At 39.3% G+C, this 27,291-nt stretch overlaps 3 protein-coding genes and 2 pseudogenes across 6 annotated transcripts; 4 read left to right on the top strand and 1 right to left on the bottom strand.

Annotated features, from left to right (window-relative positions):
• The first annotated feature begins 82 nt into the window (after positions 1-82).
• Positions 83-3,961, top strand: LOC103928881 (annotated as a pseudogene).
• A 7,151-nt stretch (positions 3,962-11,112) lies between these two features.
• Positions 11,113-12,948, top strand: LOC103928882 (6-phosphogluconate dehydrogenase, decarboxylating 3, chloroplastic). Its single transcript, XM_048566678.1, has one exon. It carries the CDS (start codon positions 11,306-11,308, stop codon positions 12,791-12,793), a length of 1,488 nt encoding a protein of 495 aa, XP_048422635.1. The 5' UTR covers positions 11,113-11,305; the 3' UTR covers positions 12,794-12,948.
• A 4,015-nt stretch (positions 12,949-16,963) lies between these two features.
• Positions 16,964-18,001, bottom strand: LOC103928883. The gene has a single exon (XM_009337990.2). It carries the CDS (start codon positions 17,963-17,965, stop codon positions 17,069-17,071), a length of 897 nt encoding a protein of 298 aa, XP_009336265.2. The 5' UTR covers positions 17,966-18,001; the 3' UTR covers positions 16,964-17,068.
• Positions 18,002-19,819: 1,818 nt separating this feature from the next.
• On the top strand, positions 19,820-23,060 carry LOC125468068 (BTB/POZ domain-containing protein POB1-like). Of its 4 annotated transcripts, none has more exons than XM_048566686.1 (3): positions 19,820-20,155; positions 22,481-22,556; positions 22,922-23,060. In XM_048566686.1, the coding sequence occupies exons 1-3, from the start codon at positions 19,880-19,882 to the stop codon at positions 23,044-23,046; spliced, it is 477 nt and encodes a 158-aa protein (XP_048422643.1). In that variant the 5' UTR covers positions 19,820-19,879; the 3' UTR covers positions 23,047-23,060. The 4 variants fall into 4 exon arrangements, with proteins under 4 accessions (XP_048422643.1, XP_048422641.1, XP_048422644.1 ...); XM_048566684.1 differs by having other exon boundaries at positions 22,442-22,556; XM_048566687.1 differs by having other exon boundaries at positions 22,925-23,059.
• LOC103928884 lies at positions 23,029-24,564 on the top strand (annotated as a pseudogene).
• Positions 24,565-27,291: the final 2,727 nt, after the last annotated feature.

Below are 27,291 nucleotides of genomic sequence, written 5' to 3'. Positions count from 1 at the left end.
TCATAGAGGCTTTATCCAAAACATTTCGGGCTGAAAAAATGGAACCTCCAGGCTATTCACAAATCCTCTCTCTCTCTCTCTCTCTCTCTCTCTCTCTAGTCCTCAGTGCCTCTGATCTCTAGCTGAAAGGAGCAACCGGCGTGAACGAAGAAGGTTCACCGCCTTCAACAGCTCGACGCCGAGAAACTGCACCTGCAGGTTGTCCGGAAGAACCGTAAGCACAAGCTTTCCAAACACTAACATTGTTTTGCTTCTTATTCGACTCTATTCATTCTGTGCACTCATAGATATTCATCTTCCACCCCTCGATGTGGAAGGAATTCAATGATTTTTCCTCTGCCGTTCGTGTTTATTTGTTGGGTTTGATTTAGATTTCGAAAAAACCCATTTCTTTTTTTTTGTTCGTCGGTTGTTCTTCAGAAAAAAAAAAAATTGAAATTTTATGGAATTTTTTTTTAACTCTTGATATTTTGTTGTGAATTTTGAGGTGAATTGGTGGATGGGCAATCTGGGTTTCTATTTTTTAGCCAATTAATGCATATTTGTGTACTTGGTAGTTCTTAATTACATTAAAATTTGGTTATTTTCTTCTACTTTCTAAGCAACCAAACAGAGCATCACTCTAGCTAATCACTGTTTCCTGTGGTTGTCCTTGTCCAACCGTGCAGAGTTTGAAGCTTCGGAATACTTTTTTTTGTTTTTGACCGAAACACTTATGAATGGCGTGGAGAGAGCTTGGCAAAAGGGTAAGTGTTCATTTATCCTGGAACAGACACAGAAGTGTACAAGTACCTTTATTATAGGCTCATTTGGAAATGTTTTTAAAATGACTGAAAGTGCTTTTGGTGAAATTAATTTTCGGTTCCAAAAGCACTTTTACGTGCTTTTTGGAATAAGCACCACCAGATATGTGTTTTTCAGGATTCACTTGGATTTTTACTGAGTATTGGTTTCAAAATATTTTCATCAAAAGTGCTTTCAGTTATTTTAAAAGAACTAGCCCATTATCTTTTGGCCAAATCAGTTTTATTCGTCTAATATGATTTGTAGTTCCTATAAGGTGATCTTCTAACTGCCCCTGCGCCCTTTATATTTTGGTTCACCCCTGCCTTCGGTTGTCTTATAATCTTTTCACTCATTCTTGGTTAAGCATTATAAAACTTGGTATTATATTTTTGTATTGTATATATGTATCATCTATACCATTGGCATTTAAAACGTTTTTTCTGAATTTCTTGTCGCAGGGGTTATGTGCCAGTCTAACTACGGATTTAACTGCAAGACTACGAAGACATGCAGTGGGATTTACATCTGTGTCTACTGTTGAGGATGTAATAAAATCAGTGTCTGCTGCTGGCAGATGCGTACCAGGTAATCTGATACTTCACAAGGAAAAACTTTTTGTGTGATAATTTGGACGTCATATCTCAAAAGAGCCTTAATCTTTATCCAGTTTGTTTTCGTATTTACCCTTGGAATTCAGTATACCTCAATAAATTTCTGATACCGAATACAACTCAGTTTGTAATTTCTGCCGCTTTTGATTGCTTGTTGTTTCTATTATTTTTAACTACATAATTTTACCAGATCGTAGTTGCATGTTTTGAATTGAATCAAAGAAACTACCAGAAAGAAGTATTTATTTTTTATCTCGTTTAGATACTTACATTATATTTCATCATTGCTCATTTCTTAATTGCAGATCCCTCATTTAGATTTATGTCAACGAAGCTTGATTGTTGTGAAGGCTTGACAAAAGATTCCCTGATACGGTAAGTTGATCTTTCTGTTTTTTTTTGGTTGCTTGTTCATTGAGTCCTAAGGGTTGGGCATATCCAATGTTGAAGTGTTAGTTCGAGTTCTTTTTTCACATTTCAGTTTGAGCCCTTGATGTACATTTTCTAATTTCAACCTTTGTGGTGGAAAATTTTGCGGTTGGATGCTATCATGCAAGCCCAGAACCGTTTGCTAGAAAAGGAAACGAAGATTCATTTGGTTGAAAAACTCCCAAGAAAGGGAAGTTCAAAAAGAGGGACCATAAGGCACACCCTCCTGTTGAAGCTCCATATGTGCCTCCTAAACCACAGAGAACTACCAAATCTATGCCAGATAAGATGATTGAGATTTTTGAAGGCATGACAGTTGTTGAACTTGCAAATCGTACTGGTGAGTCAATACTGACTCTGCAAAGTATTCTTACAAATGTTGGGGAAAAGGTTGACACAGAGTTTGATCCTCTCAGCATTGACGTTTCGGAGCTGATTGCAATGGTACTTCCCTTATTGCCACTGAAATGAAATATTATTCTTGATTAGTATCCAATTTTATTGTTAACAAATTTTAGTTTTCGATTCTCACCATAAGAAAATGTATACATACTTAGAATCGAAGTTAACATATAAAATGTGTGTTTTGGAAAATCTCCAAGTCTGAAATATGCTTAAATGAGAAAATGTGCTTCCAAAGCCATTTTCACTTCTTGGAAGTTTGGGGAGGGAGGGCATGTTATTTGAAGGGATGGTTTGTTATATGTTTTACTAAAAATCATTATTGGGAAGGATGCAATCCGCTCTTACAGTTCGGAACACCAATCAGGTTATTTGACAATACCCATAGTTGGGCACTATATTTCATATAGTAACTCAGAACTTTCTACTTGCTGCTCTTTAGCATTGTTTTCCTTGAATGACATGTATATTCATTATGATATTCTGCATATTGGCCACTTTAAAAACTTGAATGAGTTGTGGATTAATTTGTAATAAGTTGGGATCAATGTTAGGAGGCTGCACTCCAATGAGGGTACAGAAATTGTACCTCGGCCACCAGTTGTAACTGTCATGGGTCACGTTGACCATGGGAAAACCTCGCTTCTAGATGCTCTACGTCAAACATCTGTGGCTGCCAAGGAAGCTGGAGGAATTACTCAACATCTAGGTGCTTTCGTTGTTGGCATGACATCAGGAGCATCAATTACATTTCTTGACACCCCTGGTCATGCAGCATTTAGTGCGATGCGGACAAGAGGGGCTGCTGTCACGGATATAGTTGTGCTAGTTGTAGCTGCTGATGATGGGGTGATGCCTCAAACTCTTGAAGCCATGGCTCATGCAAAGGCAGCTAATGTACCGATTGTGGTTGCAATTAATAAATGTGATAAACCGGCTGCTAACCCGGAAAGAATAAAACTCCAGCTTGCTTCTGAGGGTTTGCTGCTGGAGGAGATGGGTGGAGATGTTCAGGTTGTGCAGGTTTCAGTGTTAAAGAAGACTGGATTAGATAACTTGGAGGAGGCTTTGCTTCTCCAAGCTGAGATTATGGATCTCAAATCTCGAGTTGATGGGCCTGCTCAAGCTTATGTGGTGGTGGCGAGGCTTGATAAAGGAAAGGGTCCAGCAGTTACAGCAATAGTGAAAGCAGGGACTTTAGAATCCGGGCAGTATGTAGTTGTGGGATCAGAATGGGGCAGAATAAGGGCTATTAGGGACACGGCGGGGAAGTTGGCGGAGAAGGCAAGACCTACAATGCCAGTTGAGATTGAAGGGTTGAAAGGACTTCCAAGGGCGGGAGATGATATCATTGTTGTGGAATCCGAGGAGCGAGCTAGAATGCTTAGTGCAGGGAGGAAAAAGAAATTTGAGAGATATAGACTTAGGAAGATTAAAGTTGAGATGGATGTGAGGAATGGGGAAGAAATGTTAGAAGTAAAAAACGCATAAGTGTCTGGAGATGAGCCAAAAAAGGAGGAGCCCAAGCGGGTGGAGTTGCCAATAATAGTAAAAGCAGATGTGCAGGGCACCGTCCAAGCTGTTACAGATGCATTAGCGAATTTAAATAGTCCTCAGGTGTGCCGCAAGATCATAATGGTCATTTTTCTTAACAATTGATTGTTGCTTTGATTAAAGATGTTTTGTAGGTTTTCTATGCAATGTTATGTGCAGTAATCATCTTTTGAGCCCAATGTCACTCCTAGTAACCAATGATATCCTCGGATTAGGAGCAACAAAAACTTTATAACTCAAAGTTCAAATCCTGAAACTCAAAACAAAGTATTCAAAGCTTTACTGTTTTAGCATTGAGGGTTTCGAATGCTAGACATTTTCCTCGTCCCATAACACCTTGCAAACCCAAAAAATTGGGGATTGGGGATTGCAGATTTTGAACTGAGGACCTCCTTTGACGGAAAAATGTCTACTGTACCATATTGACGAGACCATCGCTGCATTCCAAAAGCTTAAGCTGCTAGGAATGGGCAAACAATGCATATATAGCATCCAATGTATGCATTTTTGTGTGAATGTAAGGCGCACACATTGGATTTCCCATAATTCAAGTGGTCCAAGTGACGAAAAATTTTCTTTTTCAAGACAACTAGTTTTGGTTTTAGCTTCAAGGTTATCAATTACGGTTCAAAAACCAACCCGAACCAGAATTAAACTGACCATGATCGGCTCAACTTCTGAGTGGTTAGGCGTCGTTGTTTGAGCCTTCTCCCCCGAGAGGAGCGGTTCCGTCTCTAGTTTACATTTACCAGTTTTAATTATATTTTTGGCGGTGTAATAATGTATAGATGGTGCCCTTGTGCTTATTTTAAAACTACTCACTACACCTGCTCTGATACCATGTTAAGTTGACGGTCATAGAACATGTTTTTGCGAAACCAGGTTACAAGAAAAGGGTGCCTATGCTAACAATTCTAATTCCCTGGATTTGATTTTCTGTTTCCTTGTTTAGAAATTAACAACTGGATTAGTTTTTTACATTTGTGTATGCTTTTCTTTAAAAACAATTACAGTTGGAATTATGGGAGGATATCCTTATACTAGATCCAAAAGATAAACCGTGGTGCTTAATGAGTGATTCCAATAATATAGTGGACATAACTGGGAAGAAAGGTGGTTGCCAATCTACGACTTCGTATATGACAACGTTCATCAAATTTTTAAACAAAGGAAATCATTTATCTCTAAATCTTTATGGTGTCCCTTTTACTTGGTGCAACGACCAAGCTGATAACAACAGAATATTTGAGAGATTTGATAGGGTTATAGCTAATTCGTATTGGTTAAATGAGAACCTGGATTATAACCTGCATAACTATTAACTACCCAATTTATGGGTCGGACCATGGACCTATTCTCTTAACTTACACCTTAAAAAATTGTTATAAGAATAATAATCCCTTTAGATTTGAAGCTATGTGGCTTCTTCATCCTAATTTTAAGGATTTTGTTAAGAATTCTGGCAATGCAATTGAGTCTTTGGTCCTATTTACACTTTTATGACATGTGTTGGGATTTTCAAGTACTTGATTTTTTTTGATTTTTTTTTTTATTTTGGTCACAAGTACCTGGTTAAGGGTTGGAATAAAACTTTTTGTAATTTAAAAGAGTTTAAGGAAAAAAAATCTTGGGGACCTTGCTGAGGTGCAAGAAACCATCATGAAAAATCAAAATGTTGATTTAGAGATAGAGTTAGAAATAAAGCTTAGTGAGGAACTTAATTCAATTCTAAGACAAGAAGAAATCATGTGGACACAGAAAGCTAAAGTAAATTGGTTGCAATTAGGTGATAAGAACATAAGGTATTTCCACACGATGGCAACTGTTCAAAAAAAAAAAAAAAAAAGAATAAGAGAAATGAAATTAAAAGATTAAGGATACTTTGGATTTTGGTGGAATGAGGCTAAGGGTCTGGAACATGTTTTTGTGTAGGACTTTAAACTGCGGTTTTTGTTGTGATAGCACCCTAGCTCTCACGGATATCTCTTATATTGCACATATTATTAATCCTTGTATTGACAACCATTACAATGAACTTTTACTCAAGCCTATTAAGGATATTGAAATATGGGATGTAGTTAAAAGCATTGGTGCACTGAAAGCACCAGGTCCAAATGCAATTGGTGTAAGTTTTTATCATGAATATTAGGATAAAATCAAAGATTTGGTGAGTGCAATGGTTAAGGACTTCTTTAAAAATAGTATTGGCTTGAGGCTTATTAATCATACCAACATTGCCCTTATCCGAAAAAGTAGAAAATCCTGAGGTGGTAAGCAAGTATAGACCAATTAGTCTTTGCAAAGTGAGCTATAAAATAATCACAAAAAACATTATTAAAAGGTTAAAGCCCCTTCTCGACGACTACATATCTGGAAATCAAGGGGCATTTGCTCCCGGATGTTCTATTCATGATAATATTTTGATTGCTCATGAAATGTTTTCTAGTTTCAAAGGTAAGAAAGGAAGGACTGGAGCAATAGGAATCAAGCTAGATTTAGAAAAAGTATATGATTATCGTAATTGGGAGTATATCATGTATGTGCTTCTTAGATTTGTTTTATAGAAAGATGGGTGAACTTAATTATGGAATGCATTACTTCAACTTCCTTCTCAGTTTTGATAAGTGGTTCTACTCATGGTTACTTTTACCTTAAGAAGGGAATTAGGCAAGGGGATCCCTCATTGCCTTGTATTTTCATACTTTGCATGGAATTGTTGATTAGACACTTCAATGAAATGGCCACTACCCTTGAATCACATGTTGGTTTCTGTCATCTCGTGTTGGATTTAGAATATCAAATCAAGTGTTTACAGATGATTCTTTGTTATTTTCAAGGGCAACTACAAAAGGTGCTAGGAATGTTCTACACGTTCTTAATATGTTTGTCAAAGCTTCGGGTCAACAGGTAATTTTCCACAAATCCTCACTTTATTTTTCAAAAAATACTAATGCTCAAACTAGCAGTGCTATCGTGAATGTTTTACATATTCAATATAAACAACCATCGGTAAATATCTGAGCATTCATAATATCGTATTTTGGAAAGATCCAGTGAATGAATGTGAATTAATCAAAAGAGTTAAAGCAAAAGCTTGTTGGGTGGAAAGCTAATACTCCCTCTAAGGCAGAAAGACTAACCCTCATTACGTCCAACTTAACTGGTATGCCGAACCATATCATGTCTTGCTTTAAATGTCCTACTTGAGTAACTAAGAACTTCAACAAGAAGTGTATAGACTTCTTCTGGGGGAGAGATAGGAAGTTAAGACCTATGGCTTCGAAAAATGTGTGTACTTCTAAGGATCAGAGGGGCAAGACGTCAGAAGAGTGGATCATTTCAATAATCCATGTCTGCCTAAGTTATGATGGAAAGTTTTAAAGGAGGAAAACAATTGGTGGGTGTAGATTGTTAAAAGTACTTAAATAGTGATGATTTTTTTAGTTGCAAAGTCAAGCAAAATCACTCTTTGACCTATAAAGGGATTTTGGATAGAAGACATGTTATTCATAGGAGAATTAGATGGGTTGGGGGTACTAGTGAGGATATCATTTTTTGGACTCGTCATTTGGTTTTTCCTTATCCATTGTTTTCAGGTAATTTCTGAAAATCAACGAAAAAGCACAAATTGTGAGGCTAAAGTGAGTGATTTTATTGATAATAAGAGTTGGGATAGAGTTCGTCTCTCCCAAGTGTTGGATGTGAAACCCCGTCCCAAATTTTGTGTATTTTCATATTAAGGGATTTATGAAATTACCATTTTACCCTCTTATCCCCTCACCCTACCCAGATTCCCCCATTTCCCCTTATGGGATATTTTGTATTCTTTTGCATTATTATAACATTCTTTCTCTCTCTCTCTCTCTCTCTCTCTCTCTCTCCTATCACTTTCCCTTTTTCTCTCTATCTCTTCCTTTTCCCTAAGCTCTTTCTCAACTCATTCTTTTTCTTTCGCACCAATCCCCTCTCCCTCTCACCGATCTACAAACACACCCACACACCCAAATCGAGACAAAAGACGACACCACCATGCCTACCGTGTTGAGTCTCACTCTCTATCTCTTCTCCTCTGTGAAGCACAAAGAACCCATGAAGCTTCTTCGGTAAGTCCCTTGGCTTTTGAGCCAAACTCCGGCCAGCTTCGACCACCACACGACGTGTCTTAGGTAAGAATCTCTTCCTTTCATCATAAACTTCAATTTAGTAGTTAGATCGCACCTTAGGGTTGAGTAATGGAGTCGATCGGAGCTCGGGAAGCTCTGGTCTTCTCGTTTGTCGAAACTGGGTCAGACTCGACCCAAGATCCTAAGACCCGGATCAAAACCCAACCCAAACCCAAAGTCTTGGGCCGAGCTACCAGGCCCAAACCCTTTAACCTAAAACCCAAGGCCTTCGGCCCACTGAGCCCAACTCAAATCCAATCCCTTGGGCCAGGTTACAAGCCCAAAACCTTTAAGGCCAAACTCTAGGCCCAGACTCTTTGAACCTAGGCCTTTGGGCTGTGCAAACTTGGGCCTTCAACCAGTTGAACCCAAGCCCAGGAACTAAGCCCAAACTCGACTGAATCCAGACCCAATCGAACCCTAGAACCCAGGCCGCTTGTGAATGGAGCGTGGGCCTACGCGTGGGCGCTCATAAGGGGCTGCCTATGCCAGCACATGGAGCACACGCACCTTTGCGGTCATCCACAACAGCGATCATGGCAGCACCGGCGAACTTTCCAGTAACCCATCTCGACGCGTGGCTATTGGGGCCACCACCTTGCGGCGGCGTGTGGGGGTACTCGAGGTCCCCCCTTATATTTTTTGACATCCTTAAATCCGTTTAGGATGTCCATTTTCTAAAATTCAATCGTTATGGTAGAGTTTTATTAATTGGACCCTTTATGTGCTTAGGTGAGTTTGTTAGCAGCGTTTCCATCCTTCCTATTTTGCACGACTCTTTGATGACGGATATCTGTGAGTGAACCCCTTCCAAAATGCATAATTTTGCTATTAGAAATGCATACATAAAAAGCATAATTTAATGGTTACGTTTTATGAGTAAAATAGATTTTACTTTTTATGAGATATCATGATTTACTAAGAATATTTTGGAATGCCATGCTTTATCGATTACATGTTCTTTTTAGTATATATGATGGATGACTATATACTATAAAGATGTTTTGAGACATGATGTTTAAGCTACTGAGCTCTGTTGAGATATATGTACTTATGTTGGAAAGATTATATATAATGTTTTTGTACTTATCTAGTGGTCATTGTTCTACCTATGGGCGTATGTTCTGCCTAGAGGCATATGTTTTGCCTACAAACATATGTTCTGCATACGGGCGTATGTCTTGCCTATGGGCACATGAAGGAGAGCCTTTGGGCGATTTTGATACCACTACTAAGCACACTACATATAATATATGTTTTATGAAGTTTTATGGCATGCTAGGGTTTTCGGAAAACCTATTACATATTATGCTATATGAGTTTTCATGAACTTTGGGGGTTAGTATGTAGTTGAATAACTATGTTTGTACTACTTATATATCAACTTGGTTCACTCATGTTTGTTTTGTGCCCCCTTAGGACATAGGAACAAGGCATATAATCCAAGCTACGAGGCATTCCCTCATCTCTGCTTTTGACATCACTTGTAATAGCACTTTCTGTACACCTTCCGCTTGTATTCTAAATTAGATGTATGCTCTGAACATGTCATGCATTCTCACTATCATTTTATTGACGGTTGAATATTATTATATTATTTTGTTAAGGTTATATTTGAATATTACATTACGTAGTTATGTGTGAAATTTATATGCACGTTTCACATGTTTTCAGCATATGCATTCATTAAATGGCTTACATCACCCTCGGGTGTCGCCTAGCATGTGGCCATCCCACTGTCCCTTAGACATCGGGATCGGGGCGTGTCATTGGACATGGATGATGTGAGAAAAAAATTTTATGGTGTCTATTTCCCTTCAAAATAAAAGTGATAATTTCATGTGGGAACACTCCTTTACTGGTGAGTTCTCAATTAAGTCGGCGACTTGGATTAAGAGTAACAATAACCAAGAAGTTAAAATGCAGAAGCTCCTTAAGAAGATTTGGAAGTTAATGATACCTCCTAAGGTAAATATCTTTGCTTGACTTCTTACTCATGAAAAAACTTCATATTAGGATGAGATTGAGTAATTCATTCAAAATATTAACCAATTATGCCCCATGTGTGGCAATGAGGATGAGACTCAAAATCACATTTTTCTTAATTGCGAGCATGCTAAAGAAATATGGAACCTTTCTCCAGTAAGTCCTTGGAAGAATAATTTGACTCAGTTTAATAATGTGTTAGATTGGATAGAATTAATTGACAATGCTGAGTGCAATGATTTGAGTGATCTTAGTAAAGTTCTTTTGAATTGTTGGCAAATGTAGAATGATAGAAATAATAAAGTTTTTAAAAGTATGATTCCTAGTTTAGCTAGGAGTATCTCCATTGCCCTAAGCAAGTATAGGCTTATCCTTTTTTAATGTTAATTGTAAGAAGATATCTCGAGGTGACCCTTGCCACCAACACCTCATTTACTGGCATCCTCCTCCTCATGGTTATGTGAAATGAAATTTTGATGGGTCAGTTAGTTTGGATCGTTCTGCAATTGCTTTTGTACTTAGAAATGAGGAAGGGCAACTTATGGGTGCTAAGACGTTGAACCTTGATGGCGCCACCATTTCAGTTGCAGAGGTCGTTGCTTTAAAGGAAGGACTTTTGTTCGCCAGGCGCAAAGGTGTGAAGAAGCTGACGATGGAAGGTGATTCTAAGCTAGTCATCCAGGTGTTGCAAGATGTTTGGATGCCCCTTGACATCTTAAACCTATCATAAAGTATATCGAATGGTTGGCTTCTGGGTTTCAGCATATTAGTTGGAAGTATATTCATAGGAAGACTAATTTCGTGGTGGACACATTAGCTCATATGGGTCTTACTGTTGCTAACCCTCATTGTTGGGGTTATTGTCTTCTGATTCAGCTATAGAGGCTTTTGATTTTGATTGTATGAGAAATAGTTGTATTAGAAATTTTAATAAATTTCTTCTCCATATAAAAAAATAAAAAAAATAAAAAAAATAAAAAAAATAAAAAAAATAAAAAAAATAAAAAATAAAAAATAAAAAATAAAAAAATTAAAAAAGTAAAAAGAGAGGGGAATTTGAATTCTCACTCTCACTGCAAGGGTTAAATTACTAAGATTAAAAAAAAAAAAAAATCAGCGAAAACAAGTAGACGACTTCACATGTTTGTTGAGCAAACACAAACGTTGCGTTTCGTACACCAACCTCGTGGTCATCGACGTCTTACGGCACCCCCTCTCGCTGGTGTCCCTTCACTCCCTCGACGAGTCCGTCACCAAAATAACCCCAACCCAATTATCCCCTTATTATATCTCTCCCCCCATTCACCAACCCTCCATTTCTCCTCTCTCTCTCTCTCTTTCTCATTCCATTCCCTCTCTAGAACAGCTGCAGCCATGGAAGCTTCACCGGCTCTGTCGCGCATAGGCCTGGCAGGCCTCGCCGTCATGGGGCAAAACCTCGCCCTCAACATCGCCGAGAAAGGGTTTCCGATCTCCGTCTACAACCGCACCACCTCCAAGGTCGACGAGACCGTAGACCGGGCCCACAACGAGGGGAACCTCCCTTTGTTTGGGCAGTACAACCCTCGCGATTTTGTGCTCTCCATCGAACGGCCCAGATCCGTTATTATCCTCGTCAAAGCTGGAGCTCCGGTTGACCAGACCATAGCCGCCCTCTCCGCCCATATGGAGCCCGGCGACGCCATCATCGACGGCGGCAACGAGTGGTACGAGAATACGGAGCGCCGAATCGCCGAGGCCAACGGTAGGGGGCTTCTGTACCTCGGGATGGGAGTCTCCGGCGGTGAGGAGGGAGCGCGCCACGGGCCCAGCCTCATGCCCGGCGGGTCCCACCAGGCATATACGAACGTCCAGGACATCCTCCGCAAGGTCGCCGCCCAAGTGGAGGATGGTCCCTGCGTCACCTACATCGGCGAAGGGGGTTCTGGTAATTTCGTCAAGATGGTCCACAACGGAATCGAATACGGCGACATGCAGCTGATTTCGGAGGCGTACGACGTTCTGAAGAACGTCGGAGGGCTGACGAATGAGGAGTTAGGGGAGATTTTTTCAGAGTGGAACAGGGGAGAGCTGGAGAGCTTCCTGATTGAGATTACGGCCGACATTTTTAGGGTTAAGGATGATTTGGCGGATGGGTTTTTGGTGGATAAGCTGCTCGACAAGACGGGGATGAAGGGGACCGGGAAATGGACGGTCCAGCAGGCAGCGGAGCTGTCGGTAGCTGCGCCCACCATTGCTGCTTCCTTGGACTGCAGGTACTTAAGTGGGTTGAAGGAGGAGAGAGAGAAGGCCGAGGAGGCTCTGAAGCTGGCAGGGTTTAAGGAGGAGATTGGCAGCGTGACGAGCGGCATTGATAAGAAGCGGTTGATTGATGATGTGAGGCAGGCATTGTACGCTTCGAAGATATGCAGTTATGCTCAAGGGATGAACTTGTTGAGGGCCAAGAGTGTGGAGAAGGGTTGGAATTTGAATTTGGGGGAGTTGGCTCGTATTTGGAAAGGCGGTTGTATTATCAGAGCGGTGTTCTTGGATCGGATCAAGAATGCTTACCAGAGAAATCAGAGTTTGCCAAACTTGATTGTTGATCCCGATTTTGCTAAAGAAATGGTGCAGAGGCAGGCTGCGTGGAGGAGGGTTGTCGGGTTGGCAGTGGCAGCCGGGATTAGCACTCCCGGAATGTGTGCCAGTTTGTCATATTTTGACACTTATCGGCGGGGTAGGCTTCCGGCCAACCTTGTTCAGGCTCAGAGGGATTTGTTTGGGGCTCATACCTATGAGAGGGTGGATCGCCCCGGGGCCTTTCACACCGAGTGGACGAAGCTAGCTCAGAAGAGCGGTTCTGGCGTCGGTGCACTCAATTGAGGTGTTGTTTGCTAGTTTGATTTGGATTAGATGGTGGTTGTTTTGATATTCAAATTTGAATGGTGTATGTCTCTTAGGGTTGGAGGCTTCTTTGCTTAGGCATAGCGATCATTGCTTTACCCTTGATTAATAAGAACTGCATATGCCTTTTTTGAGTTCAATAAGCTTATGATTTGCCTCCATTGTTCACGTATTGTCGTGTTTTTATTCGATAAATGGAGAGCACTTTTAGGTTTATAAGATAAAAAGCTTTCACTTTCTTATGTGTATGGCAATCATGCTGCTTGAACTTGCAACTGGTAGATTAGAGCTAACTATTTCTCTAGTCAGATGATGGTTAAGCATTGACCTAGTCGAAGGCTTACGTTAGTAAAAAAAATGGCACCTCAAAATTTCCAACTTACCCACGACATGCTTAGTGATTTTGACACTCTTTTTATACTTTTTCAACTCCTCTTCTTCTTGATCCTCTATTTATTCAAAGGAGTGCTGGACTCTTGTTATAGTGTCCTCCGTGATTGTAGTCGGATATTGAATCTTGCAGAACAAGGGTACTCTAGTAAGAGTAAATTGTAGCAATGGTTTCTCAACTTTAATCAAATTAGAGTAATGGTCCCTCAGCTAAAATTTATTACCATTGGTTCCTCAACTCATTAAAATGGATAGCTATGGTCATTTTCGTCAACTTCGTCAGAATTTTATCAAAATAAGTTATGTTGGAAGGATCATTGCTACAATTGGGGTTCCTCAACTCCTCTTCTACTTGACCCTCTATTTATTCAGAGGAGTGCTGGACTCCTCTTGTTATAGTGTCCTCCGTGATTGTAGTCAGATATTGAATCTTGCAGAACAAGGGTATTCTAGTAAGACTAAATTGTAGCAATGGTTCCTCAACTTTAATCAAATTAGAGTAATGGTTCCTCAGCTAAAATTCATTACCATTGGTCCCTCAACTCATTAAAATGTATAGCTATAGTCCTTTTCGTCAACTTCGTCAGAATTTTATCAAAATAAGTTCCGTCGGAAGGATTATTGTTACTTATGTTGGAGGGACCATTGCTATAATTGAGTTAAAGTTTGAGGGACCATTGCTCCAATTGAGTTAAAGTTGAGGGACTATTTCACCGGTTGGATTAAAGTTAAGGGACCAATGGTAATTGATTTTTAGTTTAGGGACCAATGGTAATTGATTTTTAGTTGAGAGACCATAGCTACATATTTTGATGAGTTAAGGCACCAATGCTAATGAATTTTTAGTTGAGGAATCATTGCTCCAATTGAGCTAAAGTTAACATTGCTACAATTTAATCTTCTGGTAATCATACTGATTTGAAATTCCGATTCAGTTGAATTAGTAGAGAACTTTATACAGTCAATATCATTGGCTCTTATTCTGCTTCTAGAAAATTTTAGTAAACAACTTGAATGGGAGTTCAGATGATTCCTTCCAAATCCAATTCTTAAATCCGACTACGGACGAGTAAAACAGCTAAAAGATTGTGCGCTGTGGATTTTCTCTTTGGGCAGAAAACGAAACCGGGTATCACGGAGAGTTCTGAACAGATAAGAAGCCGCCAACTCTACCCCTAAATCGAAGGCCTAAATCAAAGGCGAAGGGAATTAATATATAAATCGCTCCACAGCTGACATGATCACAAAACATGGAAAAACAATTCATGGTCTGATCTTTCAGTTTGGTGCAGTAAGACTTGGCACCAAGCTTTTCTTGATGAATTAGTTCAGGGTCGACCAGAGAGCCATGCGCCATGGCTAATGAACCATGGTTGCTTCAAGCACAAGGGAGAACTTTTCAGCGTAATGGAGCCCTCTGATCTTTTGAATACACGAATGTACTCAGTCGGAAACAACATCAGAGGAGAAGCAAGAAAGTTGTTCATGAACGCGAAAGTTTGCGCCTCGAAATATGGTTGGTTGCTTCTCTCAAGAAAGCTGAAAGTAGATGTAGATCAATATGGTAGTTCATATATATTCTGGTTCGATAATCCTTTTCGGAACAAGATTATCAGTCTTCACCTTTGGAACTGAGGTACAAAACCCAGACATGTAGCCACATTCACCGCTGCTCCAACTACTACAATGGCGATTGTGTTATTTTTGTCCTGGCCAGAAGACTCACTGATGTTCATATCCTAAGCTCCGATAACACCAGGGATAGAACATGGAATGAGATTTATACAACTGATCCTATTGACGAGGAAGCAAGGGAGTTGCCCTATATGGATGGAACTTTGTTTTGTATTTTCCGTTGGAGCTCCCTAATCGGTGCTTTCAATCAATGTTGCACTCCAAGTCTGGGACATGATGGATTGCTCCACCATCGCCATCAACAATATGAGCAACAGATCATGCGAGTTTTACTTGGTTGAAGTTTTCTATGGAAAAGTCTATTTGATAGCTGAAGAAACACATGATAGTTGGCATGCTTTTGAGTATAACGGTTCAAACAAGAAATGGGTTCAGATCGAAAGCTTCAGAGAGATGTTAAAAAATGGAGCAGTATTTCTGGAGTGCCCTTCATCTGTTGCACCAGAGGTCCCACAAGAAGTAGAGTTTGGGCGTCAATTAGCAGAGAGCCGGGTAATTACATCTCGCTTACTACGTAGAAGATTTGATGCTTTTCTACTAGATGATTTCAAAACCAATTGCACACCAGGGTGTGATATAATTATGGATTGGGTATATAATAAATATTTGAATACTTTGATTCAACATATTCCAGAAACTGACCGTGATCATGAAGATGGAAAGTGGAGAGTACGAGGATGGTGTGGTATGCAAGACGTGGGAGCAAGATTTTCTTGATGGGGTAGTTCAAGGTCGTCTTGAAAACCATATGCCATGGGTAATGAACTATGGTTGCTTCAAGCACAAGAGAGAAATGTTCAGCATATTGGCGCTCTCTTATCTTGTGGCTAAACGCACTCACTCGGTTGGGAACATCATCAGAGAAGAAGTAAGAGAGTTATTTGTGGAAACAAAAGTTCGCGCTTCAAAATATGGTCGGTTGCTTCTCTCAACAAAAGGTAAAAGTAGAGTATGGCAGTTCGACAACATTCATTTTCTATAAACCTTTCCGGAACAAGATTATCCCAACTAACCGGACGAACTATGAACTATGCAATTTTTACTCGGTTGAAGCTTCCTATGGGAAGGTCTATTTGGTAGCTGAAGGTTATCGTGACGAGTGGTATGCTTTCGAGTATGATATGATGATTCAAACAAGAAATTGTTGAGGTAAAAAGATTCAGAAAGATGTTCAAAAATCGTGCACTGTTTCTGGAATGCCCTTCATCTGTTGCAATTGAGGTTGCACCAGAAGCAGATTTTTTGAGTCAATTCGAGGGAAGCCGGACAGTTCGTTCTAACTCACTAAAGTTGATATGTGATGATTTCAAAACCAATTGCAAACCGGCAAGTGATATAATCAAATGTTGGGCCTCTAGTAAACATTTTCTAACGACAAATTTGATTCAACTTATTCCAGAAGTCAGTCATGATCATGGAGATGCTGAAGATGATAATGATACTCGGATTATTTCTCTTCCTCGGAGGGCATCCCTTTCCGTTCTGTTGGAGGAGAATGGCAGGACAAGGAAAGAGTGGGAAAAGGAGATGGAGTGGGAGAACGAGATGGGAGAGGAGGAGAACGGATACCACTCTATATGATATGGAGATGTATTTGCTCAAGGAGAGGGAGAGGGAGACGGTGAGAAAGAGGGAGATGAAGAGAAAGTGGGAGCTGGAGAGGGAGATGATGTTGGATATTGAGTTGGAAGGGCTGATTGAGACGAAGAAAGGGAGGGGGATGGACATGTTATTGTGCATGGAGATGGAGAGTGAGGTGGAAACTGAAATGGAACGGTTGATGCAGAGGGAGAAGAGGAGAGGGATGAATGTGTTATTGCGTATACTGTAACGCTTCGAGAAAAACTTGGGAAAGGAGTGCCCCTCCCACGTATGGACGCCTTGCAAGTTTATTTATGATTCAGATTCTGTAACACACGTCATATTTTTGGACGGTGCACGCCACTCAACACGCCGCATTAGGTATCTCACTAATATTCGGAAATAAGTGCAATCATTCGTAAACTGGACGAGAAAGATGTGAAGGTGAAACTACACTTTCTGGAATATGTCAAGCAGAGATAATGGAGATCAAATCTTAATGCTTATTTTTTCATGCCAATCATCCAAATTTACAATTCCATTCAATACTTATTGCCTTTGTTCAAACAAGTACCTTCTGATTTACCTTCAGATGAAGTGATCCGATGAACCGCGGCATGGATAACCATTCTCAAGAGCTGGCATTGTTCTTGTAAATGCAGCAGAAGGCATTTTACTACCGTAAACCCATCTGTTTTCGAGAACCAAATCCTCTTCAGCTTGTTTCTCCATTGTTTCAATCTTCTTTGTCCTTAGACGCTTCAACAATACAATCCCAACGTAACCCGCCACAACTATCAGAGGAAATCCAAGCACGAACCCTATAACCCACAAATGCTCCATACTTCCTTTTCTCTTGGACGGAACAACGATCAAAAAATGACCTTGCTCTGTGGTGCAACACACACCAGGTGATCTCATTTCGCTGAGGGAAACCGTCCCATTGTCAGAAAATGATGCACATTTTGCCGCTGCGCTTGTTCTTCTGTCCAATGTGAGATTCGGAAACTGAACCAGTATAGGTTTCCCCATCGTGTTGAGGCCGAGCTTTGTGGTGCTTTTCGAGCTTGTATTCGAAGCATCATAAACCGTAAAACCAACAACAGAAGAGACTAGTGAGTAACCTGGAAGAGGGTAGTAGTGAGATGACCAGTTGCCCAAATTTTGATGCACAAAAGCCAGTCTCTTCACATGAGGCATTGGCACGGTCCTTGATGGAATTTTGAAGCAGCTGAAATTAGTAGCACCTCTATTCCACAACCGCCGGGTTAGGAGCCTCACTACGGAGACTTCCATGCCGGATAGATTAGCGGGGAGGACAGCCTTGTACAGAACGCCGGTGCGAGCCCGGCGCTCTGCAAGTGCCTTGAAGGCCAAATCTCTACTAAACACATCCAAAGACTCAGTAGTAGAGTTGCTCAAGCAGCGAACACATGAAAAAAGTAAAAATGTGAAGAAGCAAAAGCAAATTGAATTTGTGCTCATTTTTCGGATTCTCTAAACAATGCAGCTGAAAATATGTTTTAGCCTTCTTTCTATCAGGAGTTGTGCTACTTGAAGGGATTCTTAATTAGAATTTGGCTTTTGGAGAAAGTGCTTTTGCGAGTGTATGATTATGTGTTTTCTGCAAAAGAGAGTCAGCATGCTTAAGTGGTCCCAGAGGGGAAGGGCTTTTTTCAACATCTTTCACCAAACGTTTCTCTTTGACTTTTGTCAGATTGAACAACAAAGATACCGTGGCAGTTCACAGAGGAGAATCCAATCCAAGTTAAGTGCTTTTGAGAACTAATTTAATGTGGATTATTTGGAAAGAAGAAAGAAAATCTAGGTCAATTGAATGCTGGTGGGAGTAGCACTTATTAAGCATAAACGACATGCGTTGATTGCTCTCCTATGCTAAAATGGTGGTGATTTAGGCTGATTTCTGCTAGGGGGTAATGATTTAGGCAAACAATAAAAGCTATGGAATGATGGATTGGACCTCATACTTGATTGTTATGTTCATAGTTTGACTTTGTACTAATTTTGTAATGCATTTGATTACACAAGACTTTATTTGGCATCCTAACCTCTTTTTTTTCTTCTTAGACCATCTGGTTTAGAATTAAAACACGATATATAAATACACGAAAAAATGAAAAACTGTATCATGATTACAAATGATAAATTTTTTTAGAAATGGACAGAAGTACAAAACCCAAATCCACAAGGCCACCTCATTGGGCCTACAAAATACAACACAAAAAAAAAAGATGGGGCCAACAAAATAGGTAGAACCAACCCCAAAAACACAAAGCCCAAATAATGTTTTTATAAGCAAAACCCAAATAACACGCAACCCAACAAAAAATAGAACGGTAAAACATATGACAACATGGCAAGTGCCTTACTTGAAACATTTGAGAAAGAAAATAATTTATGTGCAAATTTTTTTTTACTTTTTATACATCCCTTCTTAATTTTGGACCTTGGTCTTCTTGATTTATTCAATCTAGTGACTAAAAGAACAGAAATGAACAGGAGGTGAAAAAAGAGTATATAAAGCATTTCTCTTGAGAAATTAGAGACTGGGTGATATAAGGTCTAAGAAAATCGAAGGGAATGGAGGTTAAGGATTTGATAGATTAGTAAAGGAGGAAGAACAAGGAGGAAGATAAAAAGGAGTGAAGAGAGGCATAAGTCTATAGGGTTGAGTGGAAGACAAACATGTTGAGTCTATAGGGTGAACATAGTTTTAAAAGACGCTAGCCTGATATCATAACTCATGTTAATTTTAGAAATAAAATGTGAGTATGTGCCACCACACATTTGAGTGATTTTTCTAAACCCAACCGCACCTATCTAATCTGATCGAGTCACTTTGAAAGCTTACTAAACACTAGATCGTAGTATTAAATTTTATTTTGTAAGTGCACATTTAGAATTTTGAAGTGCTTTTTTGTTTTTTGTTTTTTAAATTTATTTATTTATGTTTGTTGGAAATTAGTTTAATTTAAAAAAAGAACAATGTTTAGCTACTTTAAGATGAGTAAAAACTCATACTCAAAATTTCTCAAAATTGTTCGCTGTCAATTTATAGAACTCCGCATTTATATTCATAACGTTCAAATTATAAATCATCTTATAAAAATTGCTTCTACAAAAAATCAATTAAAAATAAGATTGTTTAGTCATCAAACTGCTTGAAAAACAAATGAACCGTATTGATAAAAGTATTATGAACTGTCTATGCATTTATTATAATAAATTAACTAAACGATCCAAATTTTAATTTATTTTTTACATTAAAACACTAAAAAAGAGTTTTAAGTATGAATTTCTATTGATCTGTTCATCAATATTGTTTTCAAAAAAATTACAACTTGTTTACACATTGCGGGAAGGGTTTTGCAGTGCAACATGAGGAAAGCGAACGTCAATCTCTCCCGTCCTCGGATTGTTACGAACTCGGACGCATCACCGAGAGGGCTCGCCGGCGAGTCGGTCGGCTCCGACAACGAGGTCCAAGACTTCGCCTTCGCATTTAACGACATAAAATTTTCCAATCAGGTTATGTTGATCGAAATTGTAACCTATTCGTCGGAAGGCAAATTGGAAGTCGTCGAATGCTCTGCCGTCTCCTGTTGGGCGCGCGTAACAGAAAGCGACAGAGGGCGGAGATTAAGAGAGACAATGGTATGTGTTTAATTTTGCCCTTCAAATTTTGAATTTTTTCGGTGCTTGGTTGATGGTGGTTTGGATGGAGTTAGGTTTGTTTGGTATCTGTGAAGAAAATTGGAAATTGAAGGAGACATTTGGTCTTTAGCGTTTTCTTTCCGAAAATTTCGAGTCTAGTTGATGGGTAGTGTGTGCCTTGACAGTGCTCAAGGGGGTGCATTGGGAATTGGATTAATTTTGGTCGATAGATTTTAGGGTTTGCGAAATATGAAGTATTCGATAGTTTCCGAAGAACGACATGAAGCGTGGTTTTGTTAATTTGGAGAAAATGAGAGTTTATATACTTTTAGTTTAGAGTTTGATAGTGTTGAAGAATGGGGTAACAGTTTAATTATTTACGACCATTAGGATGGGTGGTGCGACTCGTGTCTAATAGCATGAGTTTTGCAATGCTTTATTGGTTAAAGATTGTTACATTATACCGCTTTGTTTTTTCGTGATTGTTTTTTGTTGGATTCATGATTGTTAACAAGTTAATTTTTGTGGTAAAGTACAAAAAACTACCTCAACTATTGATGTCACGATACTTTCATACTTCATCTTTTAAAATTGACAATATCATACCTCATCTTACGAATTTGTGCCAATGTCAGACCTCTGTCAAATTTTCAGTTACTTCTTCGGTTAAATGCTGACGTGACCAGAGACCGGACCAATTTTTTATTAAAAAATTAATTAAAAAATAAAAAATTAATTAAATATTAAAAATTAAAAAAAAAAAACAAAAAAAAAAAAAAAATCCATCAACCCGTGTCCCTTTCCCCAAAAACCCAAATCCCTTTATCTAAGTTCTCTCCCACCCAACCCTCTCTCTTCTCTCTCTCGCCTCTCTCTCTTCTCTCTCCCTGCAACCTGCATCCCTAAAATCCAAAAACCCAGAAATCCTTCCCACCTGTTCCCCCCAACCTTCCTCTACGATCGCACCGACGACAACCCTACCTCTATCGTTGATTCCAGCGATGACAGCCACGACCCCCAATCGCCCCCAAACCCTAACTCTAGCCACAACCTCCACAACAACATTCCCTTATCCTCCTCGCCCCCGGAGTCTGCCCCTCCGGCGATTTGCGAGAGGAAAAAAAAACAATAACAACAACAACAATCCCAATAGAAAAACTCTCCGTTTTTCCTAGAAAATTTCGAGATTTTCCGAGAAAATCAGAGGAAGCGCAAGAAACATAGAGAGAGCTGTGATCTAAGAGTGGCTCTCTTTGGTCAGAGTTTCCGATAAATGGTGTATATAGGCGGGTTGGATGAGGAGGAGAGAGTGGAGGTGAAGTCCATGGCGATGGGTTCTGAGAGGGTGAAGCCTCTGCACAATTTCAACTTGCTGTGGTATTTGAAGTGGGGGAACCAGAAGCACCTGTGGTGCCAGAAGGAGAGCTCCAACACAAGCGGGAGTGGCGGGGAAAGGTCTGGGGTTAATCGGCAATCGTCGGCTCAGAGGATTGAGAGCTCGCCGGCAGTGATGACTTGGGTAGGAATAGTTTCTGGGTTTTGTGATTTTAGGGATGCAGGTTGTAGGGAGAGAGAAGAGAGAGAGAGAGGCGAGAGAGAGAGAGGGGGTTGGGTGAGGGAGAACTCAAAGAAGGGGATTTGGGTTTTTGGGGAGGGGAACACGGGTTGATGGTTTTTTTTGGTTTATTGTTTATTGTTTTTTTTTATTTATAATTTTTTAATATTTAATTTTTTTTTAATAAAAAATGGGTCCCGTTTCTGGCCACGTCAGCATTTAACAGAAAAACTGACGGAGGTCTGATATTGGCACAAATTCATAAGATGAGGTATGACATTGTCAATTTTAAAATATGAGGTATGAAAGTGTCATGACACCAATAATTGAGGTAGTTTTTTGTACTTTACCCTAATTTTTGTTAAGAGGATGATCTTGCTGAAGAAAGGAGTAATAGTTTGAATGCCTAAAACCAGTTATGGAATTGGTGCTACCTAATTATAGGGGTTTGGCAGTAACGTATTTGTTAATATATAATGATAAGTTGGTGGTGTAATGGCTTTCTACAGTTGCCTCTGTTTAACAAGTATTCCTTTTTTATTTCTAGGTTTCTTCTTTCCTTTTTACCCCTGTTGTATGCCTTTAAATTTCTGAGTTTCTAATCGTATGCGTGCATCAGGACACCTATCGTGATTATTTGAGTTTTTAAGTTATTGGAAAAAAGCATTGTTTAGTCCTTAGATTCAATGTGAATGTGCATGTTTCTGATTTGGAGTGTAATTGCTCTTTAGCTCTTAGTTGAGGACATTCCTGTGCACCGTGTGGGGCAGGTCTTAAATTGTGACATGCCAGATGCAGAGGATAATGTGGTATTTGAAAATCAAGACGACGAAGCTGGAGCAGTGAGTGAGTTTCCTTCCACCGTGGGAGTAATACATTCTTTTGGTCTCTGTTGTTAGTATGTACTCTCCAATCTGCCAGAACTGGAATAATTGTATGAACCTTTTTTTCTTTAATAAAATGTTCAAAACTAAGCAAACACTCCTAAGATATACAGAGCATAAAGTTTGTTTGCTTCCTAGACTGCTGTAGTGATTTTACATGCAAATCTACCTTTTTTAGAAGACATGCAATTCTACTTTATTCAATGTCAAATAGCACGAAATTATTGCATTTGGATTACGTATGTGGCTTGTGTTATTTCTTGGTCGCCGTCGCATTTGTTAACTGATTATGGTAGGACTTTGACAATTTACTAGAAAATTTTGTAGGAGACGACTTTTCGTGGAACCTGAACTGTCATACGGTTGTTAAGGTTAGAACCTTACTGGTCAGTTCTCCAATCTTGGCAGCAAAGAGTCCATTTTTCTATAAGGTGAGGATCCTGTCGTGGTGATTGCTGCTTTTGCTCGGTGGCTGTCTACACTTGCTCACTTGTTCTAATTTTGCTTCGCTAGTTGTTTTCAAATGGGATGAGAGAGTCAGAGCAACGCCAAGTATCTCTAAGAATTCATGAATCTGGTATTTTCTCCTGTATTATATTATCAGCTAGTTGAAAATATTGGACCATCCTTATAAGGAAATTGGGAACTGTAATTATGCTACATCTTAGCCTTCTCTAATAGTAAATACACTTTCTTTCTTTAATACAACTGCAGAAGAAGCGCCCCTTATGGAAGTTCTTAATTTCATATATAGTAACACCTTGTCTGCGATGACACCTACTGCTTTGTTGGACGTGTTCAAGGTTGCTGACAAATTTGAGGTGGCATCTTGCATGAGATATTGCAGTAGGTCATTACTCAAGTTGCCAATGACCCGCGAGTCTGCTTTGCTATATTTGGATCTTCCATCTGGTATTTTGATGGCAGATGCAGCAAAGCAGTTTCTTGCTGGACACTATAAAGAGATAACCAAGTGAGATTCTTTTATAAAACACTAGTTTCTTTTACTGAAGTTTTAAAGTCTTATGATCCTTGTCAGTTTCCACCTGTTTGTGAAGGCTCTCTTGTTTGTGTAATGTTTCTTTAAATAAGTTGGTGGAGCTTTTTATTTCCTCAACTTGTAACCACCTTTTCTTCCTTGTTTTCCAATATTGATATTTACTTAGATGGTCTGAATTCTTGGAAAGCATTTTCCTTCCGTTTCGCTTGATTAAATCAGTCAATGTTAAGTGATTTATGTATGTTATCTTTATAACGTAAATTGCATATTCTGGAGTATAATTCTTGAATTGTCAAATATATGACCAGGTTCCAGGATGAGGTGTTGAGCTTGCCCCTGGCCGGTATTGAGGCTGTACTGTCTGGTAATGATCTCCAGGTGGCGTCAGTGGATAGTATTTATGATTTTGTGCTAAAATGGTCTCGGACCCATTACCCAAAACGAGAAGAACGACGCAAAGTCCTTGGCCAACACCTTGGTCGGCTCATTCGTTTTCCACACGTCTTGCCGAAAGCTTAAGAAGGTCCTAACCTGCAGTGACTTTGATCCTGGACTTGCAACAAAGATAGTGTTGGAGGCTTTGTTTTTTAAGTCTGAGACACCGCACAGGCAGCGCACCCTAGCTGCAGCGGATGCCAATGCTGCCTTTCGTTGCTTTGTGGATCTGTCTTACAAGTACCGGCCAGTCAAGCTGGTGGAATATGTAGAACCCCGTCTACAGTGTACTGTGTTCCTGGACCTAAAGCGCGAGAGTGTGGACGTTTGTTCCCAGCAGGCCGGGTGTACTCACAGGCTTTTTTCCTTGGTGGGCAGGGATTTTTCTTGTCAGCCCATTGTAACATGGACCAAAAAAGCTTATTTCATTGCTTTGGGCTGTTTTTGGGGATGCAAGAGAAGGGATCGGCTAGTTTTACTGTTGACCATGAGTTCTCAGCAAGATCAATACTATGAGTGATTAGCTGCCCCTCTGATCCTTTGGAAAACCTGCAACAACTGACCCTGATGCGCAACCTACGCTATGATGGGTTTCTTGTGTTTTTTTTTTTCAAAGACTCAGGGCAAAACAAAAAAAAAAAAAAAAAAAGAACAAAGAAAAAAGAAAAAGTAAGTTGATGCGATGTCATTTCATTTATATATACATGTATATATATAGCATAAGAGGGACCACTCGTTTCCTATAACCACGATCGAATTGGAGACAGACTCCAGACAAAAAGAAGGTAGAACCTTTTGCCATTGGTCCAAGCTCTATCCAAGCAGCAGCCAGCAGCCTTCGCCCTCCTCCACGAGTCATCACCCTCCATGCCGCAGCCAGTCGCCAATCCCCACTGTTTGGGTTAATATTTGAACATTGAACGTAGAGGAAGAGAAGCCCAATAATACCTAATTAAAGGAGATTTCCCCGAAGCCCAGCACCAAGCCCAGAAGCAAATTGAAGCCTTCTCAACCAAAAAGCAAGCCACGTGCTTACCATTGAAGTGACAAGTGATGGAGACTAACTACTAGCCAAAGAACACTTTCTAGTGGCATTACAAGTAAAAAGCTGATGACTCACTACCCTTCAAATGCTTTTGGGCAAGAGTAAAGTCACAACAGTCGTGCTAATTTGCCTATAAAAGGAGGAAGAGGCCCCAGAGACAAGGATACTCAACCAATCAAACAAACAAACATACAAACTCTGCTCTCAAGCTAGATTTGCATCCAAAAGCTGTAATCAGCCCAGATCTCAAATCTTTTTAGCGACAAGCTATATCTTGTCTAGATTTCGTTAGAAAGCCCATCTTTCTCTAGTTTAAAGCTCTACTACCTTCAACCATCGTAGTTTTGATTCCCTTGTGTAAACGTGTTTACCATCCATCCCTTTTTAGCATATAAACCCTTGTTAACACAAAGAGAAGTGACTACAAGAAGTTCAACCTTGACAGACAAGGTGAAATCTTGTCTGAAACTCTTTGTTTGTTTTCTGGATTTGTAGATCTATTACTTAATGCATTCTCCAACATGTATTCAAGTTATTTCCATTAGTTTTCCTACTTTAAGAGTCTCATTTGCATTTGAATCTGGTTCATTTAATGGTCATTAAAATCAATCGAGAACCAAGTAAATGACTTAAGGGGATCTAGACTCCCTTCTTTTGAACATACAAGACTATGAACTAAAATTCCTTGTTTGCAAGGCAAGAAAAAAAACTTAATGTAGACTTAACCCATCCATGGCAATCCTTTGATAATAAGAAGTCCGAGTAATTTGGGGTGCAAGTAATCGACTAAACACACTTTTGTTCTACATTTGCTAAACTGAGATAGCAGTGGCACGCCTAGCACTAAGTTAGTTTTGATTGCAAGCCTTAAGGCCTACACTTAAGGCCCCACAAAGGCACCTTTCATAACTAACTTTGTTCTCTTCTTGTAGCACATCAACAAGCAAGAGCCCGACTACACCTCTAAAGTGCCAATCCCTTGGGGAGCTGTGTTAAGGTCCGAGGATCCTTCTCCAAAGAAATCTTCACCTGAACACCCACCACTGGGCATAACCAATTTTGAGGTAAATCCTAATTTTTTAAATTAAACCACTATGATAATGTAATATGAAATTTTGTTTAATTATATAGACTTACAGTGTAATAAGGTTATTGATTATTAATGAATTGAATTGTTGATTGTTGATTTAATTGAATTGGTGATTATTGAATAATTTATAGGGAACTTTAACGAAAAGTTCCCGGTACTGTTCACTTTAACGAAAAACCACATTTTTACACTAAAAAGTCATGGTACTATTCATTTTACCTTTTATTTTGTCCTTATCATTAAAACTCAAGGTTTTCAAGCCCTTTTTATTAGTTTTCCTCAAATTTTTTATATGATTTTTATTATTGATTAATTGAATTGTTGCTTTACTTAGTTATTAGTCATAGTAGTCTCTAGGATTAAAAGTCTTAAGACCTTTTTTCATTATATAGTTACATAATGGAACAATACTCTAAGAAACAGTGCTAAATCCTCCTTCAAATATTTCAGGTATTCCTTCTCAGAATATTCCCGGTAGTCCTCCTTCGAATATTCTGGGTATTTAACAACAAAGTGATGTAACTGAATTAGATGAAATATTGGTTAATCTTCATGCAAATCCTAGACTTAGACCTCAAATGATCGATTATGAGACTAATTATTGCGAAAAAAAAATTCATAGACACTATCTACAAAAGGATCATTGTCAACTTAAAACCCATAAAAAATGCCAAGAAAAGTTATAGGGAAGGACAATCGATGATTTATCACCCGTTGGTTTGATAATTTTGGGTGGTTGAAATAAAGTATAACAAATGATGCTGCATTTTGCGTTTATTGCTATCTTTTCAAATGTGATTTTGATAAAGTAGGAAATGCTGGTAGGGATGTCATCACTGAGATGGTTGAAGTCTTCATAGTAAATCTTCACAACAAGGTAGAGATTTGGTGACACAAAAGCAACATATTGAAACTTTTGTGATCAAGCAAACGAATGAAGCTTTCATTAATCACATTTTTTTTAGTGACGCACTTGATTGCACTAGATAATTGTTGCCACAATGTCTTCCTATTCGTGCCCATGATGAGTCGTTGAAATCAAGCAATAAAGGTAATTAAATGGAGCTTATGCAATTTCTTGTCAATCATGATGAAAAAGTTATGAATGTTGCATTTGCGAATGCTCC

Source organism: the organism of the source record quoted next, unplaced genomic scaffold (genome assembly GCF_019419815.1).
Source record: "Pyrus x bretschneideri cultivar Hongxiangsu unplaced genomic scaffold, Pyrus_bretschneideri_v1 Contig42, whole genome shotgun sequence".
Classification (NCBI taxonomy): Eukaryota; Viridiplantae; Streptophyta; class Magnoliopsida; order Rosales; family Rosaceae; genus Pyrus; species Pyrus x bretschneideri.
Note: the sequence above shows the minus strand (reverse complement) of the source record. Positions and strands in the feature narration are given on the sequence as shown.

Bases quoted from the DNA above. Each gene is read 5' to 3' on its own strand.
- LOC103928882 (XM_048566678.1), top strand. From the start codon at position 11,306: ATGGAAGCTTCACCGGCTCTGTCGCGCATAGGCCTGGCAGGCCTCGCC.
- LOC103928883 (XM_009337990.2), bottom strand. From the start codon at position 17,965: ATGAGCACAAATTCAATTTGCTTTTGCTTCTTCACATTTTTACTTTTT.
- LOC125468068 (XM_048566684.1), top strand. From the start codon at position 19,880: ATGAGGAAAGCGAACGTCAATCTCTCCCGTCCTCGGATTGTTACGAAC. The intron at 20,156-22,441 runs GTATGTGTTTAA...ATTGCTCTTTAG, and splicing joins GGAGATTAAGAGAGACAATG to CTCTTAGTTGAGGACATTCC. The intron at 22,557-22,921 runs GTGAGTTTCCTT...AAAATTTTGTAG, and splicing joins CGACGAAGCTGGAGCAGTGA to GAGACGACTTTTCGTGGAAC.